At 37.1% G+C, this 12,968-nt stretch overlaps 1 protein-coding gene across 6 annotated transcripts in view; it reads right to left on the reverse strand.

Annotated features, from left to right (window-relative positions):
• Positions 1-1,069: 1,069 nt before the first annotated feature.
• ARHGAP29 (Rho GTPase activating protein 29) overlaps positions 1,070-12,968 on the reverse strand; it is a 57,455-nt gene continuing 45,556 nt past the window's right edge. For 4 of the 6 annotated variants that reach the window (XM_082766404.1, XM_082766405.1, XM_082766406.1 and 1 more), the window contains 12 exons: positions 11,434-11,624; positions 9,427-9,593; positions 8,758-8,886; positions 8,517-8,615; positions 7,182-7,345; positions 6,781-6,969; positions 6,472-6,609; positions 4,735-4,967; positions 3,717-4,023; positions 3,444-3,552; positions 2,965-3,078; positions 1,070-2,458 (listed from right to left, as the gene is read on the reverse strand). In XM_082766404.1, the coding sequence (XP_082622530.1) occupies positions 1,557-2,458; positions 2,965-3,078; positions 3,444-3,552; positions 3,717-4,023; positions 4,735-4,967; positions 6,472-6,609; positions 6,781-6,969; positions 7,182-7,345; positions 8,517-8,615; positions 8,758-8,886; positions 9,427-9,593; positions 11,434-11,624 (2,742 nt within the window). In that variant the 3' untranslated portion in view covers positions 1,070-1,556. The remainder of the gene's footprint in view (positions 2,459-2,964; positions 3,079-3,443; positions 3,553-3,716; positions 4,024-4,734; positions 4,968-6,471; positions 6,610-6,780; positions 6,970-7,181; positions 7,346-8,516; positions 8,616-8,757; positions 8,887-9,426; positions 9,594-11,433; positions 11,625-12,968) is intronic. The other 2 variants (XM_082766407.1, XM_082766408.1) reach the window with 2 other exon arrangements.

Consider the following 12,968-nt stretch of genomic DNA (forward strand, 5'->3'; position numbering starts at 1 on the left):
ATGTCAAGAAGACATACTATTCCTCTGATTTTATTATACAGCTTGAAATGTCAGTCTGGCCAGAAGCAGTTGTCTGGCTGGTGCCCTCAGGCTTCACAAAGCAGCACCCTAAGAATGTGGCTAAAGCCATGACCAGAATTGACTAGTGGTAGCATGGCCTCTGACAAGTATGTGGGCTGTGCCTCTGTGCTAAGATGATAAACTCACAATACAGAGCTTCGACTTCCTTGTCATCTTTTGTTCTGGAAACTAAAATCAGATTATGTCCACTGAATGCAATGTGGGATTTATTTGGGTATTTTGGGAGGAAGGACTAAAGGAATGGAGTAGAAAAGTTCTGTTTTACAGTGTTAAACATACTGAAAATTGTTTCTTTGCTCTTCCTAGTCCGTTCAGTCGTTATTGTTAGGAAGTACTATGCTAACTGTGCTCTACAGCATTTTAGAAAGGGTCAAATTAACTGTAATCTGATTAAGAAAAGTGTAACCATCCCCTAAAGACAGATGCAGAAAAGTATTATTATACTATTGCAAAGGCCAAATGTCCATATTTTAATAAGTTAGAAGATATCCATATATAGAAGCCACAGAGTCACTGAAATGTTAACAAGTTAATATATTTTAAAGCAAATATAACAGTGTACACATAAAAACCATTTAATATAAAGTGAAAACCATTAGATGCACCTACTACTGCAGACTTTTGGTTATTTTCAGCTCTTTCACTGACACTTGGAAACAGTGCTCTTCATTTCAGTTACACCAAGTTAGATGGCAAAACTGATCTACAGCAAGCAAATTGCTGCCTTTTCATTCCACTGGGAAAGACAGCACCACTGCAACTGAGTCTCTCTAGAAGGGCTCCCATATGAAACTGACTGTGAACATTTGTCCCACTCACTAACACATACAAGAAATTAGACGTGTTTTGGCTGCTGCTTCTGAATAGCAAAGCTCAGTAAGTGCATCTTTGCTGTACAAAGTGACACACAGAAAACTGTCAACAGATAACCATATCTGCCTAAATATACACATATGATACATAATGACGGGCCATGCTGGCCAGTAAGTAAGTCTCTTCAGGAGCAAAGCTTTAATTGCACAGATTATAAAACTGAACAAATGCTTCTACAGAGCAAATTACAAGCTTTGGTTTATGCTTAGACAGTGAACAAACCCTTCCATTTTTATTAACATCTATTATGAAAAATGGGTCACCTCATTGCTACATGTGATAGTCAGTTCTCTATGATTAAGTACTTCATTCCATACAATGAAATGAAGCTCTGTGTCTTATCCAATGAACCCATTAGCTGTATTCTGGATTGGGATGCAATAAATCCTTATGAAAATCCACTGAATTACAAAAAATTTCGACTTACTTCCTTCACGATTCCCCACCCCTCCCCTCCATTTTTAAAAAGCTGCATATATAAAAATAACTTCAATATGGCACAGAAGTGGGATTCTCAAGGGAAAGCATAGGGTAAATGGACAAATGGAAGTATCCCCTGGCAAGGTCAACGAACTGCATACAGTCCATGAGGAACTTGCACCCTATACAAAATGAGCTTCCCTGTGTTCCAACTCTTGGATCCTTTTTGGTCTCAGTCTCTGATAAGTAGGCTTCAGATCTGTAGGGTGAGCATCCTCTGAGCTAGTTTTTTGTTCACCTGTGTTTTGTCCAGGATCACCTGATAAAGGCACAGAGCTCCTAGCTAGTTTCACAGTATTATCCTGGTGAAGCACCGAGCTAGCACTGGTTGATGCACAAGCTTTTGCGGTAGAACTCTCTTCATTTTGTTTTGATTTGTTAGAGGGTGGTTTATAAAATGTCCCTGGGGGTGGCTGCAATGTTCTTGATGCTCTGAAGGTAGCAACAGGCTTGGCATCAGGACCACTCCCTTCTGCTGCTGTCCTTCCTGACCTTACAGAAAGAGAGTATGGCTTAACATGAAGACTGGCATTAGCAGAATTGTTACCCATGCTGCATGATGAAGATAAGGCACCTGCAGTTCCACTCTCAAGTGCTCGGTTCTCCTGGGGCACATTAGTCACAATCATCGCTGTCCTTGCTGTGATATCATATTGTTTATATTGCTTGTCCCAAGTTTTTCGCAGCATCTGGGTGTCACAACAAGAAAGTCTGCAACAGGTACTAACAGCAGAGAGTGCCTTTACCTCTGAAACTTCTTCAATAGTAGGGCTCTTGCCGAGATTCTCCGGACTTACTGCTCCTGCATTTTTTGTATTTCTTTCATTCAAAACACATGGAGGAAGTATCCTGTCTACAGGTAAGCTCACAGGTCGAATAGCTAGTTTTGTCCTTGGAACCCGCAATGGAACTTTGTTAATTTGACGATTAGGTTTTGCAGGAAGTAAGTTAATTTTACAGCCATCTTCACCTGGAGAAACAAATGAATCATTGTCTTTTTCTGAAGCTGGACTCACAGCATCACCTGAAAACACATAAATAGATGCTCGTCAAGTCAGCAAGACTTTAACAAACAGAATACAATCTTCATTAATGGCTCCCTCACAGCTGGTATTGTAATAGGATAACAGCTTTTAGGTATAACTTTCCACATAGCTATAAGCAACCTGCTAAAACCAAATGTTAGTATTTCAATAACAGTAAAACAGACATTGTACAGATGTGACTAAGGAGAAAGCAGACAGAGACTACATTACTTTTTTTTTTTTTTTTTTTGCTAGTGCTCTCCCATTTCCTGGATAATTTTCCATTTTTAAGATTTTAACAGTTTTCAGAATGTTGTACTCTATGTACAGAATATCACCAAACTGGTAACAACAACTCAAAATCGTTGTAATTACGAGATCATGTATAGTTACATGTAAATAAAGTGTAGGAAATCATGCCTACGTTAAAATAAACCACTGTAGTAGCGCATGCAAACAGGAGAACAAAAATCTTATATAAGATTTATAGGTAGGATAGGCAAACCTGTCTCTTTTGGAGCAGAAATAATGTCCAAAACGCTTGCAGCTGTTGATTCTGTCAGAGAGCTACTCTTTCCAGAGCCTTCTTGTTTACCACCAAAAGGTAATGAAGCACGTTCTGGGAGACAACAATGATCAAAACGTTTATCACTGGATATTGCTTCATAGCATCATAGTAGATTGCAGAAATCCACGGCCACAATGTTTTTTACCATTTTTTTTTTTCCTAAAGAAGTCACCATTGTGTTGTCTTAACAAATACTTTAAATTGATTTTATAACCACATTTATTTCTGATAGCCTTTAGAAAGATTTAATTCTGTTCCTCTTACAAAGAAAAACACTATATCAAGCACTAACAAGCAAGCTTTTAGGCAAGACTAGCTTGTTTGAATTGAAGAGCTACATGCACCATAATCTAATTCATCTATGCATCCACTTAAATGCATTTTATTCACCCATCCAAGAATAAAATTCCACTAACCAGTTGCAGACATATCTACTTGTTCTTTTGTATTCTTGCTGTTGTTTGATTCCAAGAACAACACAGCTGCTTCTGAAGCTCTGTTTTCACTTGGAGCTATCAGAATACCCTGTTAATGTAAGTCAGAGTGAAAGTAAATGAGAACAAGAGAAAAGACTCCAAAAAAAAAAAAAAAAAAGTAGCTTATAGAAATGTGTTTCAGAATGCTGTAGCATTTAACACAAGGTAAGATGGCACAGGTGGCACTGCATCAGCACAAGAGAATTCACTCACTTCCTTTACAGCAACAAATGACTTCCTCTGCTGCTGTGGCTCCCTCTCTCCTCCTGATAATGCAACTCTGACTGTAATGGCAGCTTCTTCAGACTGAGATGTGCTCAGAAGTGGTTGCAATGAAACATCAAATATCTTTTCATAGTATGTTATGAGTAACTCCACTATCCGTGCCTGATATGGGTAATCCACAAGTGACGACAAGGACACTGTAGCATCCGTTTGACGTGGCCTGATCAGAGTTGGGCCAAATATTATGCCAAGATTGCTGGCTGACATTTTATTTTCATCAGACTGTTCTGTAACCCTGCATAAGGAGAGAGGAAAAGAACAACCAAGAGTAAGAGGGGGTTTCACTACTTCAGAATTATTTTAGGTATTAATTCTAAGTTATGTCTAAAGAGGTTAAAAGACAAAAATACCAAAGGTGGGTTTGGGTGGCAGGCAGAATCAAAGATGACAGCACTTAACAGCAACTTGGACTAAGCCCTTTCAGTGTGTTTTTTATGTCTAATTTAGTGCTATTTGTGACCATCTGGAATTTTGAATAAATGAGGCAGGAGGGTAGGCAAGGGTATGTGCAAACAGATGGAGAAATACAGGTTAGAATCTAGTAACGTGACAACTCAAAGACCTCAACCCAACATCACTACACATATGGCATGCTTAGGCAAACTATAAAGTCTCTATGCTACTTCTGAAGCACTTAGTGAGAGTAATTGATGAATACAAATACAAATCTGTCTTTTTCCATGGGATCTCTTAAAAGGTCAGAATGTGCCTGATTTCATTAAATTCTCTTCTGGCATAAGGTTATGTAATGTAGGACCTAATAATATAACTGCAGCACAATCTAAACAACATGTAACTATTTCTGTGAATAAACAGTGACAAATGACAACAAATCCTGCAACTTCTTCCTCTACTGTCATCCAGAAGGGTAGTCGTTTCCTAGTATACACCATCTAGCATGCAGCTCCATTTTCAATAGCAATTTACATTTAAAGTATTTTCTCACCTGTGAAGGTGTCCAATAAGGTACTGAAGAGTGTTATAGTTTGGTACAGGCAGCTGTTTCAGAAGGTCTTTAATTTTAATGATGATCCTATTCAGTTCAATACAGATTGACTGCCTTTTCTTTGATTTGGGACTAGCTTGTTTAGCATCCAGTTCCTCATTAACACTCTGGCTTTCCTTTGCAAGTCCAATGAACTCATTGTAAAGCCGAAACAAAATCAAGGGTTCTGGAAGCTGAATAAATAAGAACATTTCAGAAACTTCTCATGCCTGAATTTTACCTTGTTTCCTTCCTGTTTTTCTTCAGTTTTGTCTGGTCTAGTGTATTTTCTTAGATGATGTTTTATCTTTGTTTATTAGCTCAAACAACAAGTTCTCAAAAACAAACCTCAATAACAGTAAAAGACTCCCTCCTAAACTTTTTTTTCCATAAATTATTTGCTAGCACTTTACTGCAAGAGCTTTGGCATTGAGCATTTATTCTTATATATAGGTATTTCCATAACATGATTGCTCAGAGAGAAGCTGTTATACTGCAGATGCATGAAACAAACATTTGTGATAACGAAACACAGCATTCCTTCCTCCATCTTTTGATAGTATACTACATGTGGTATCCAGTTTAGTCCATATTCTATTTTTTATTGGATTTTAGGGCATAGAGCATTTTAAATCACGATTCAAATATTCTCTTGGTGTAACAGTAGTGTATTACAAAGTGAATGTTAAGAAAAAAAATCACAGAAAAAGACAAAAAACTCAAACCTAACCTGGCTACTTGTCTAGCTCCAGTTTAGATAAAAGCAAAAAGCAGAAAAACTAGTTAAAATAATTAGTGTAAGTAACTTTTTTTTAGGATTTAACTCAGGATTCTGTCTAAAAATGTCTGCAGGTTTCTAGAAGTATTTCAACATTTAAAATGGACAGGTCTACTTAAAAAAAACCAACACAGATCATTTACAAAAGTAATTAGACCAGAAGAAAAACAAGTTAGCTATTTTTAGTTATAAGCCGTATTCAAAACACAGCACAGTGCCTCAAACTATCACACTATGATGTATATAGGACAGGACCACGAAGCTAAGGAATGCTTATCTCAGTGTTAACTTTGTTTTTGAGTGACTCAGTAATCACACTGGGCAACATCCCAGCCTCATCTTTTTCAGTTACATACTGAAGTCCTGTTGCAAAATCAATCCTAAAGCTTTAAATCTCCATTTTGTAAGGAAAAGATGGACAATCCTTTCATGATGAGCACATCATTATGACAATTATGAGTGCTTGATCGAATCATTGTTAGCATATATTAACAGCAGTATTTTAGCATGTCTGCATATTGAGGCAAGAATATGAGAAGATGGCAGTGCTTTAAAGTACAGGTATAACAGCCGAAACACTGTAACCAAAGGTTTTTAAAAGTTTAGCTTCACTACAAATGGATAAATAAAAGCTAGGTCTGTGTATGATACTGGTAGTTGAGACACTGTATCACATGAATTCTAGATTGGAGACACCGTATCACATGGAATCTAGATTGCAATACAAGCTGTCAGCCATCTCACATCTTTCCCTGCCCTTATCACAGCCTCCTTATGAAAATTAAAAAAGCTTACTGCAAATATACAAGGCATTCAAGTCACCTACATATGCTGCAGGATTGCTGAATTTTTTTTTTGTCTTGTACGATGAAATACACTATCCTACTTTGTTTTTTCTATTTGACCTCTCAAGTGCATACCTGGCGGAGATACAACTTGAGAACATTGCTGATATCATGTGCATAGAGTTCTGAAAGCTCAACCAAATCCTTTCCGTTTTCAAAAGCTTGACAAAGCTTTTCAACTCTTGATTTGGCTCCATTCACACGATAGATGCCCTGAAAAAAAAAAAAAGAGTAGCACAACTCTATTGTAATTCGAAATGCAAGTGCAAGTTTAAAATACAGACAAAACCCAGCAGTATAACATTTTCTTGAGAGCCTTTTTTTTTTTTTATTTAAAAAAAAAGTGCGTTCACACGTAAGTTTTATAAACAAACTTAGGCATACCTTGACATTCAGTGCTCTGCTTTCAATTTCTGATGTGCACTTTTTGATGATGAAAGGAATGCCATCAGGAACATTTTTAGCAGCTTGGGCAAATTCCACTCCAAACAAGTGAAGCCTTCCATGAAGTTTTTTGTGCCCACATTGAATAGCTAAAGTCTCTAAACACTTTTTATGGCATGCAAGTGAACACTAAAAGAGGGAAAAAGAAGTACATGGTTTGACACGTTCTAACACTACAATAAATCTCTGATGTTTGTCACCCTATATATGAACAAAAAGGAAAATTCATTAGGTTCTGTGAGCCACAAAGTCCATACTTTTTGGATAGAAAAATATGAGCTCCCTAAACTCCCAACTTCACACGAATCCCAAGCAGCAATTTAAACTACTTTTCAACTTACCTCCTCACATTCAGCTCCATGGAACACCACTAAGCTGTCACATTCTCTGCATTTAGATGGAGCTCTCAGCTTCCGCAGTTTGTGTGTCTGTGCTGCTTTAGACATACTAGTGTTTCTGAAAGGTCCTGGAGAGTTTGCGGTTTCGGATGTCAGATCATTTAAACCTGGAGAGATTTTTTTTGTTTCAGTCATTGTAATATCAACTATTGGGATAGGCTTTTTTTTTTTTTTTTTTTTTTTTAAAGTACAGTGCTGTAGAACATGGAGTTCTGTAGCAGAAGCTATCAAAGTAACCAAACCCATTTCAATGACAAGGAAGCAAAGCATTGTTACAGTTTATTTAACAGATTAACCATCAAATATTAATACATGGAAGTAGAATCAAATAGTTTTGCATAAAGTATTTCAGTTCTCTTCTATCAATGGCACATGAAAACACTAGGATATTTAATTCCAGCTAACCCGCAGATCAGGCAAGTTTCTTTCTATTTACTTTAAAGTCCTGTACCGGGATATGAAAGATTACACTATAGTTCGGTCTAATCTTTCAAAAGTACTTCATAAGCATACGCTGCATATGCTAAGAATTAATACACACTCACAGCAGAACTCATAAAACAATGACTCCTCCCCAGTCACTAATTCTCAGTCTCCTATGATATCAAAATACTTTCTAGAGGATTCTACAACACAATAACTGGCGCTTTTCATGACTTTTTTTTTCCAAATTATCAACAGTTCTGTGAAACAAAAATTAAGATTTTAATCTGTAGAACATAAGAAAGTAATACATACAGTTAGAAAGCCCAGAAAGCTTCTTGAATGCTCAAATAGTGATTAGATACTATTCCAAGTGAAAGTTTGCATTAATTGGTATGTTGCCATGCTTTAAATCTAAATCTAAAGTAGTATTAACAACACGCTCGTTCATAGAAGGCAGAGTATATATTTAGGAAATAAGGACTAACTAAAGGATTTCCTAAATGCTCTAATGAACAGTGCCACAAATATAGCTGAACTAGTTTGCAGGTACTGCAGATATCCCTTAGAATTATTTCTGATAATCCAGTTATTCAGGCTTCAGTAACTGTGGCAATTTCATCTTTGTACAGTAAAAAATTCACATGAACGTTAGAAATGGTCCGTTCAGCACCACTTCATTAAAACGACTTGAACGTTATCTTTCAACATCAAGTGGAAAATACACTGTACTGAAAAACTACACTGTTGGTAACCACAGCACTGTACTTTTCTTGAGAGCATTAAAGAGAAAAAGACAAATTCCACAACAAAAAACATCTTTGGGGGAATTTTCAGGTGTGGAAACAACATTACCACAGTCTGAAGGAGATGGTGGTTCTCTTTCATCAAGATCATCTGCAGAAGACATAGTACCAGTAGAAGGTGTTCGTGGAAGTCTTCTTTTAAAATCCCCTGGAAGATGACCAAAAAAAAAAAAAAAAATCAGGAAGCTGAAAGCATCACTTCTGCCCTAAACTAATAAAGTTGTCTTCATTAATTTAAAACAGTCCAAAGAAAGGATTTAAAATTAGTACAGTAGTGAGTGTAATTATACCTGGGCTAGCAGATGGAGAATCCATAGATCGTGACTCACTGCTTCCTCCTGCACTTTCAGAATCACTGCACATTCCTCCACTCTGGTTTCCAACTGACCAAGATCTGAATGGTGGTGGCCCTCGTATTGCTTTTAGAAAGATAATCCAAAAGTTCCAAATGTAAAGGACGAAGTGACAGTCTCTTTATTGAAAAAAAGTAACTATGATTCTGAATAGGCAAATATTGCAAAAGTTATATGAACGTGCAGTGCAGTGGAAAAAACAGCATATATTTCTGTAAAAGCTTTGGGATGAAAGAAGTTAATTTTGAAAACTTGACACTTGTACTTTTGCAGAGAAGCAGAAATCAATGCAGTATTCACAAAAACACTTTTTAAGTTGCTAATGTCAATAGAAATAATTCAATATACTAAGCTTAACAGAACTTACTGTTTGAGTTACACCTTACCCTTCTTACTAGAAGAATCTAAGCTACACATACACGTACTTTTCCATTTCTCCTTATGCTTGAATGCATAATTGTTTTCAGGCTTCACACTTTAAAATGCATTTTTTCCTTTCATTGCTAATTTTCTATCAGTGAGACATCAAGCACCTATTTTTTTCCTGATATTTTTATTTAGGGACTGAACTGCAGCCAAAATACAAAGCTGAAATATAGTAACTACCTTGGATATCTGTGCTGCTGGATGATCTCTTTTCTCCAATCCTTTGCGAACGATGGTAAATTGGACTTCCCACATCATCTAACATCTGGGATGGAAAATCTCCTGAACACTGCGATAAGTTACCATGTGATGTATGGACACTGTTGGTTGATTGCTTATTAAAAACCCTTTGGAAAGAAGAAAGTAATTTGAATAGTGGATAAAAACAGAATTGAACAAAAGACAAAATTGTTCCCCTCCTCCCGCCCCCCCAATGCCAGAGGGCTAAAAATGCTTTATTTAATGAACACTGTTGTTCATTAATGTTCATGAACATGTATTTTTTACTTGTAATTACTAAAGCCCAAATTAAAAAAGGCCATTTATTTCTAATTAATGAAGTGCAATTTCTTTTTTTTTTTTTTTTTTTCCTTTCATGTAAATCAGCTTTTCCACATCTCTGCAAGGTTTTATGACTTCTCTGGTAGATTTTGAAAATAACAGCAAATCTGTTTAGCTGAAGACCAGAAAAATTTAGTGGCTATTGCATCTACTCTCAATCCTTTCATATGAAAGATTCTCTGCTCAGCCATTACCCCTATTCATCTATAAACATATAGATGTTAAAATGTTACTAGATACTGCTGCACAACCAATACTCACTTAAAAAAAACAAACAAACAAAAAAAAAAAACCAGAAAATAGGTTGAAGCTACCAGCGATATTAAGTCCACTGTGAAATATTTGTTCTCAAGTTGAGGATAAAAAACAGTTAGCAGTCTAATGTAAAAGGCTGAAGCACTCTGTGGACAAAATGGCCTATTGGCCAAGTTTAGCTGTCAGGAAGTTGTTGCTTAATCAGTTTTACCCTGTGCAGCTGAAGGAAATAACAGACTTAAGAAACACTAAAACATGCATTTGTCCAAGCTACTATCCCTTAAATAAATGCAGACCTGAACAATACAAATGATCACTTCGAGTGCATGAAGAATCACAAGGCCATGTCAAAGAAAACAAGAGGGAAGTAGGGAGGAGAAAAAACAAGCTCCTATTAATCTTAAGCATTAAAGAGCTAGGAGACCATAAATAGAGTTTGAGATTTCATGCTCATCAGTTTCTTGGGGAGCTGCATGGTTAAATCCCGTAAGTCAAAGTTTATGAGCATGTCTAAATCAAGTCTTAAAAGGCAGGAAATTGACAGACAAGAACTAAGAATCTCAGCTTTAACTTTGAATTTCCTGGCTTTTGTTGGTACAAGTCTGACCCAAGCATTAGGTTTTTGTATTTAGTTCTCTTTTGAAAGACGATGACGACACTTTCCTGTACAACTGTGAAACATACAGACTGGAATGAGTATTCTGGTACTTTAGTGCCAAGATGACTATTTTATAACAAGTTAAAGGTGGAAAAAGCATTTGGCATACTGACACAAGATCTTTTTGTCTTGCTGTCTTTACTTCCACATTAGCAATACCTTCAATAGATTAACATTAAAAGCTGCTATTTCATACTGCTTGGAAAAAATAATTAGCTATATAACAAAGGGTCGTGTGGACTTGAACTTTTTTGTCACACAGCAAGAGACAGAAATCAAACAAAACTTCCTGCCTGAAGTTTTCCAAACCTAAACCATATACAAGAATGTACAGTAGCAAGGCCTGCACAAGGAGAAAAGTACCTTCCCAGGCATTCTAAAACAAATTATCAGATATTACTGCCACACCACACTGGTAAACCTTAGAGTTCAAAATTTATTTTTCATATTAACTTCTATCTACATTAAAGTAGTAACAAGTGAATTCTTAACATAGCAGTTGTCACTGTTCTAGCAAGCATTGTCATGTTTGAATGTGAAAATTACACATAATCAACCACCAAATTACGTGCCAAAGAAATAAAGAATGGTAAAATAAAACATGAAAATTCATTCAATGCTATTTTACTCCTCCGGAAGTTCTTACTGGTAAACACGTATGCCTTGCATTTAATTCTGAAACAAGCAAATGCCACAAGTAGTTTGGGACTCACCCATCAACCTGGGAACTATGGGTTTCAAAAGAACCTGATTCAATAGGAACGCCTTCCTTTGGCAAACTTTTCACAAACTCTGAATACTGCTGACCAGGGTCATAAAGTTTGGCACTCTCACAGAGGGACTGGCAGTTAACTGGAAGAGATACAACCTGAGCATGCTGCAGCTGGAACAGGTTAACTGTTGCCTGTTAGAAGGAGAAAAATTTGTACGTGATTTACTAGGTATTTCAATTCACTATGCTCAACCCAAATTAGCATCATGACAGACAGTGATTTAAATAATAATACTAGAAAATGCTAGGAACTAGTAACACATGTAGGGATGGGTTTTGTGCAAGATTCCTGGAAGTCTACTGCAAATACTTCATATGAGGCAGTATTCCTCTTTTGCTCTCTGGGTTATCAAATACTTAAAGTACCAAAGGAAACTCCAGTGTTTTCCCACTTTGGGTTAAACAAGCAATGTTTATACAGCAAGGTTTGTTGCTACCAAAATGACAACTTTCATCCTCTGGGAATGTTAGCCAATGCTACAATGAAGTAGTTGAAATTCCAAACCCAAATCAGCTCTGTATCACCTTGAGACATTAAAAAGGACAAAATGCCTTGTCCCAACAAAACAGACTAACAGAACACTAAGTAAAATAAAGCTTCTAAAATACTTTATCCAAGTCAGAGACAAGGGAAGGGGACACTTAATGGCTTCTGCTTCAGGTAGGGGGCTGCAGGAATAACTGCTACTGCTTTGCCCTGGTTTCAGCTAGGATAGAGTTAGTTTTCCTCCTAGTAGCTGGTATTATGCTGTGCTTTGGATTTAGGATGAGAATAATGCTGATAACACACTGATGTTTTAGTTGTTGCAGAGCATTACTTATACTAAAACAAGGACTTCTCAGCTTCTCATACTGCCCTGGCAGTAAAGAGCTACAGGTGCTCAAGGAGCTGGGACAGCTGAGTCGAACTGGCCAGAGGGACATTCCATACCACATAGCATCATGCTAAAGAATTTATATGGGGTGGTTGGCTGGGGTGGGTGGGACCACTGCTTGGGGATGGGATAGGCGTCAGAGGGCAGTGAACAATTGTATAGCGTGTCACTTGCTTTGTATGTTCTAATATCATCATCATCATCTCCCTTCTTTTTCTTTCCTATTAAGCTGTCTTTATCTCAACCAACAAGCTTTTACCTTTCCCTCTGCCCCTGATTCTCTGTCCCATCCCACTGTGGATGGGGAGTGAGTGAATGGCTGTGTGGTGCTTAGCAGCCTGCTCGTTTAAACCACAACACATCTCCAACTTTTTCAAAATGGAAAAGATTTTTTGCCTTCACACCTTCCTTCTTCTTTGGCCTTTAACAAGCTGGTACCTGACCAGCTTGCACTAATGAGGCAGCATGCAGCCAGGTAAGGAATTCAAGCCTGCTCGTTCCATTATTTGTAAATGAGAAACACTTTCATCTTCCTTAACTGTCCATCAGAATTTCTAACTTACTTCATCAGCTAGCTAAAAGCTTGGGGCTTTTGATTTTC

This window comes from Aythya marila (assembly GCF_965140915.1).
Source record: "Aythya marila genome assembly, chromosome: 8".
Taxonomy (NCBI): domain Eukaryota; kingdom Metazoa; phylum Chordata; class Aves; order Anseriformes; family Anatidae; genus Aythya; species Aythya marila.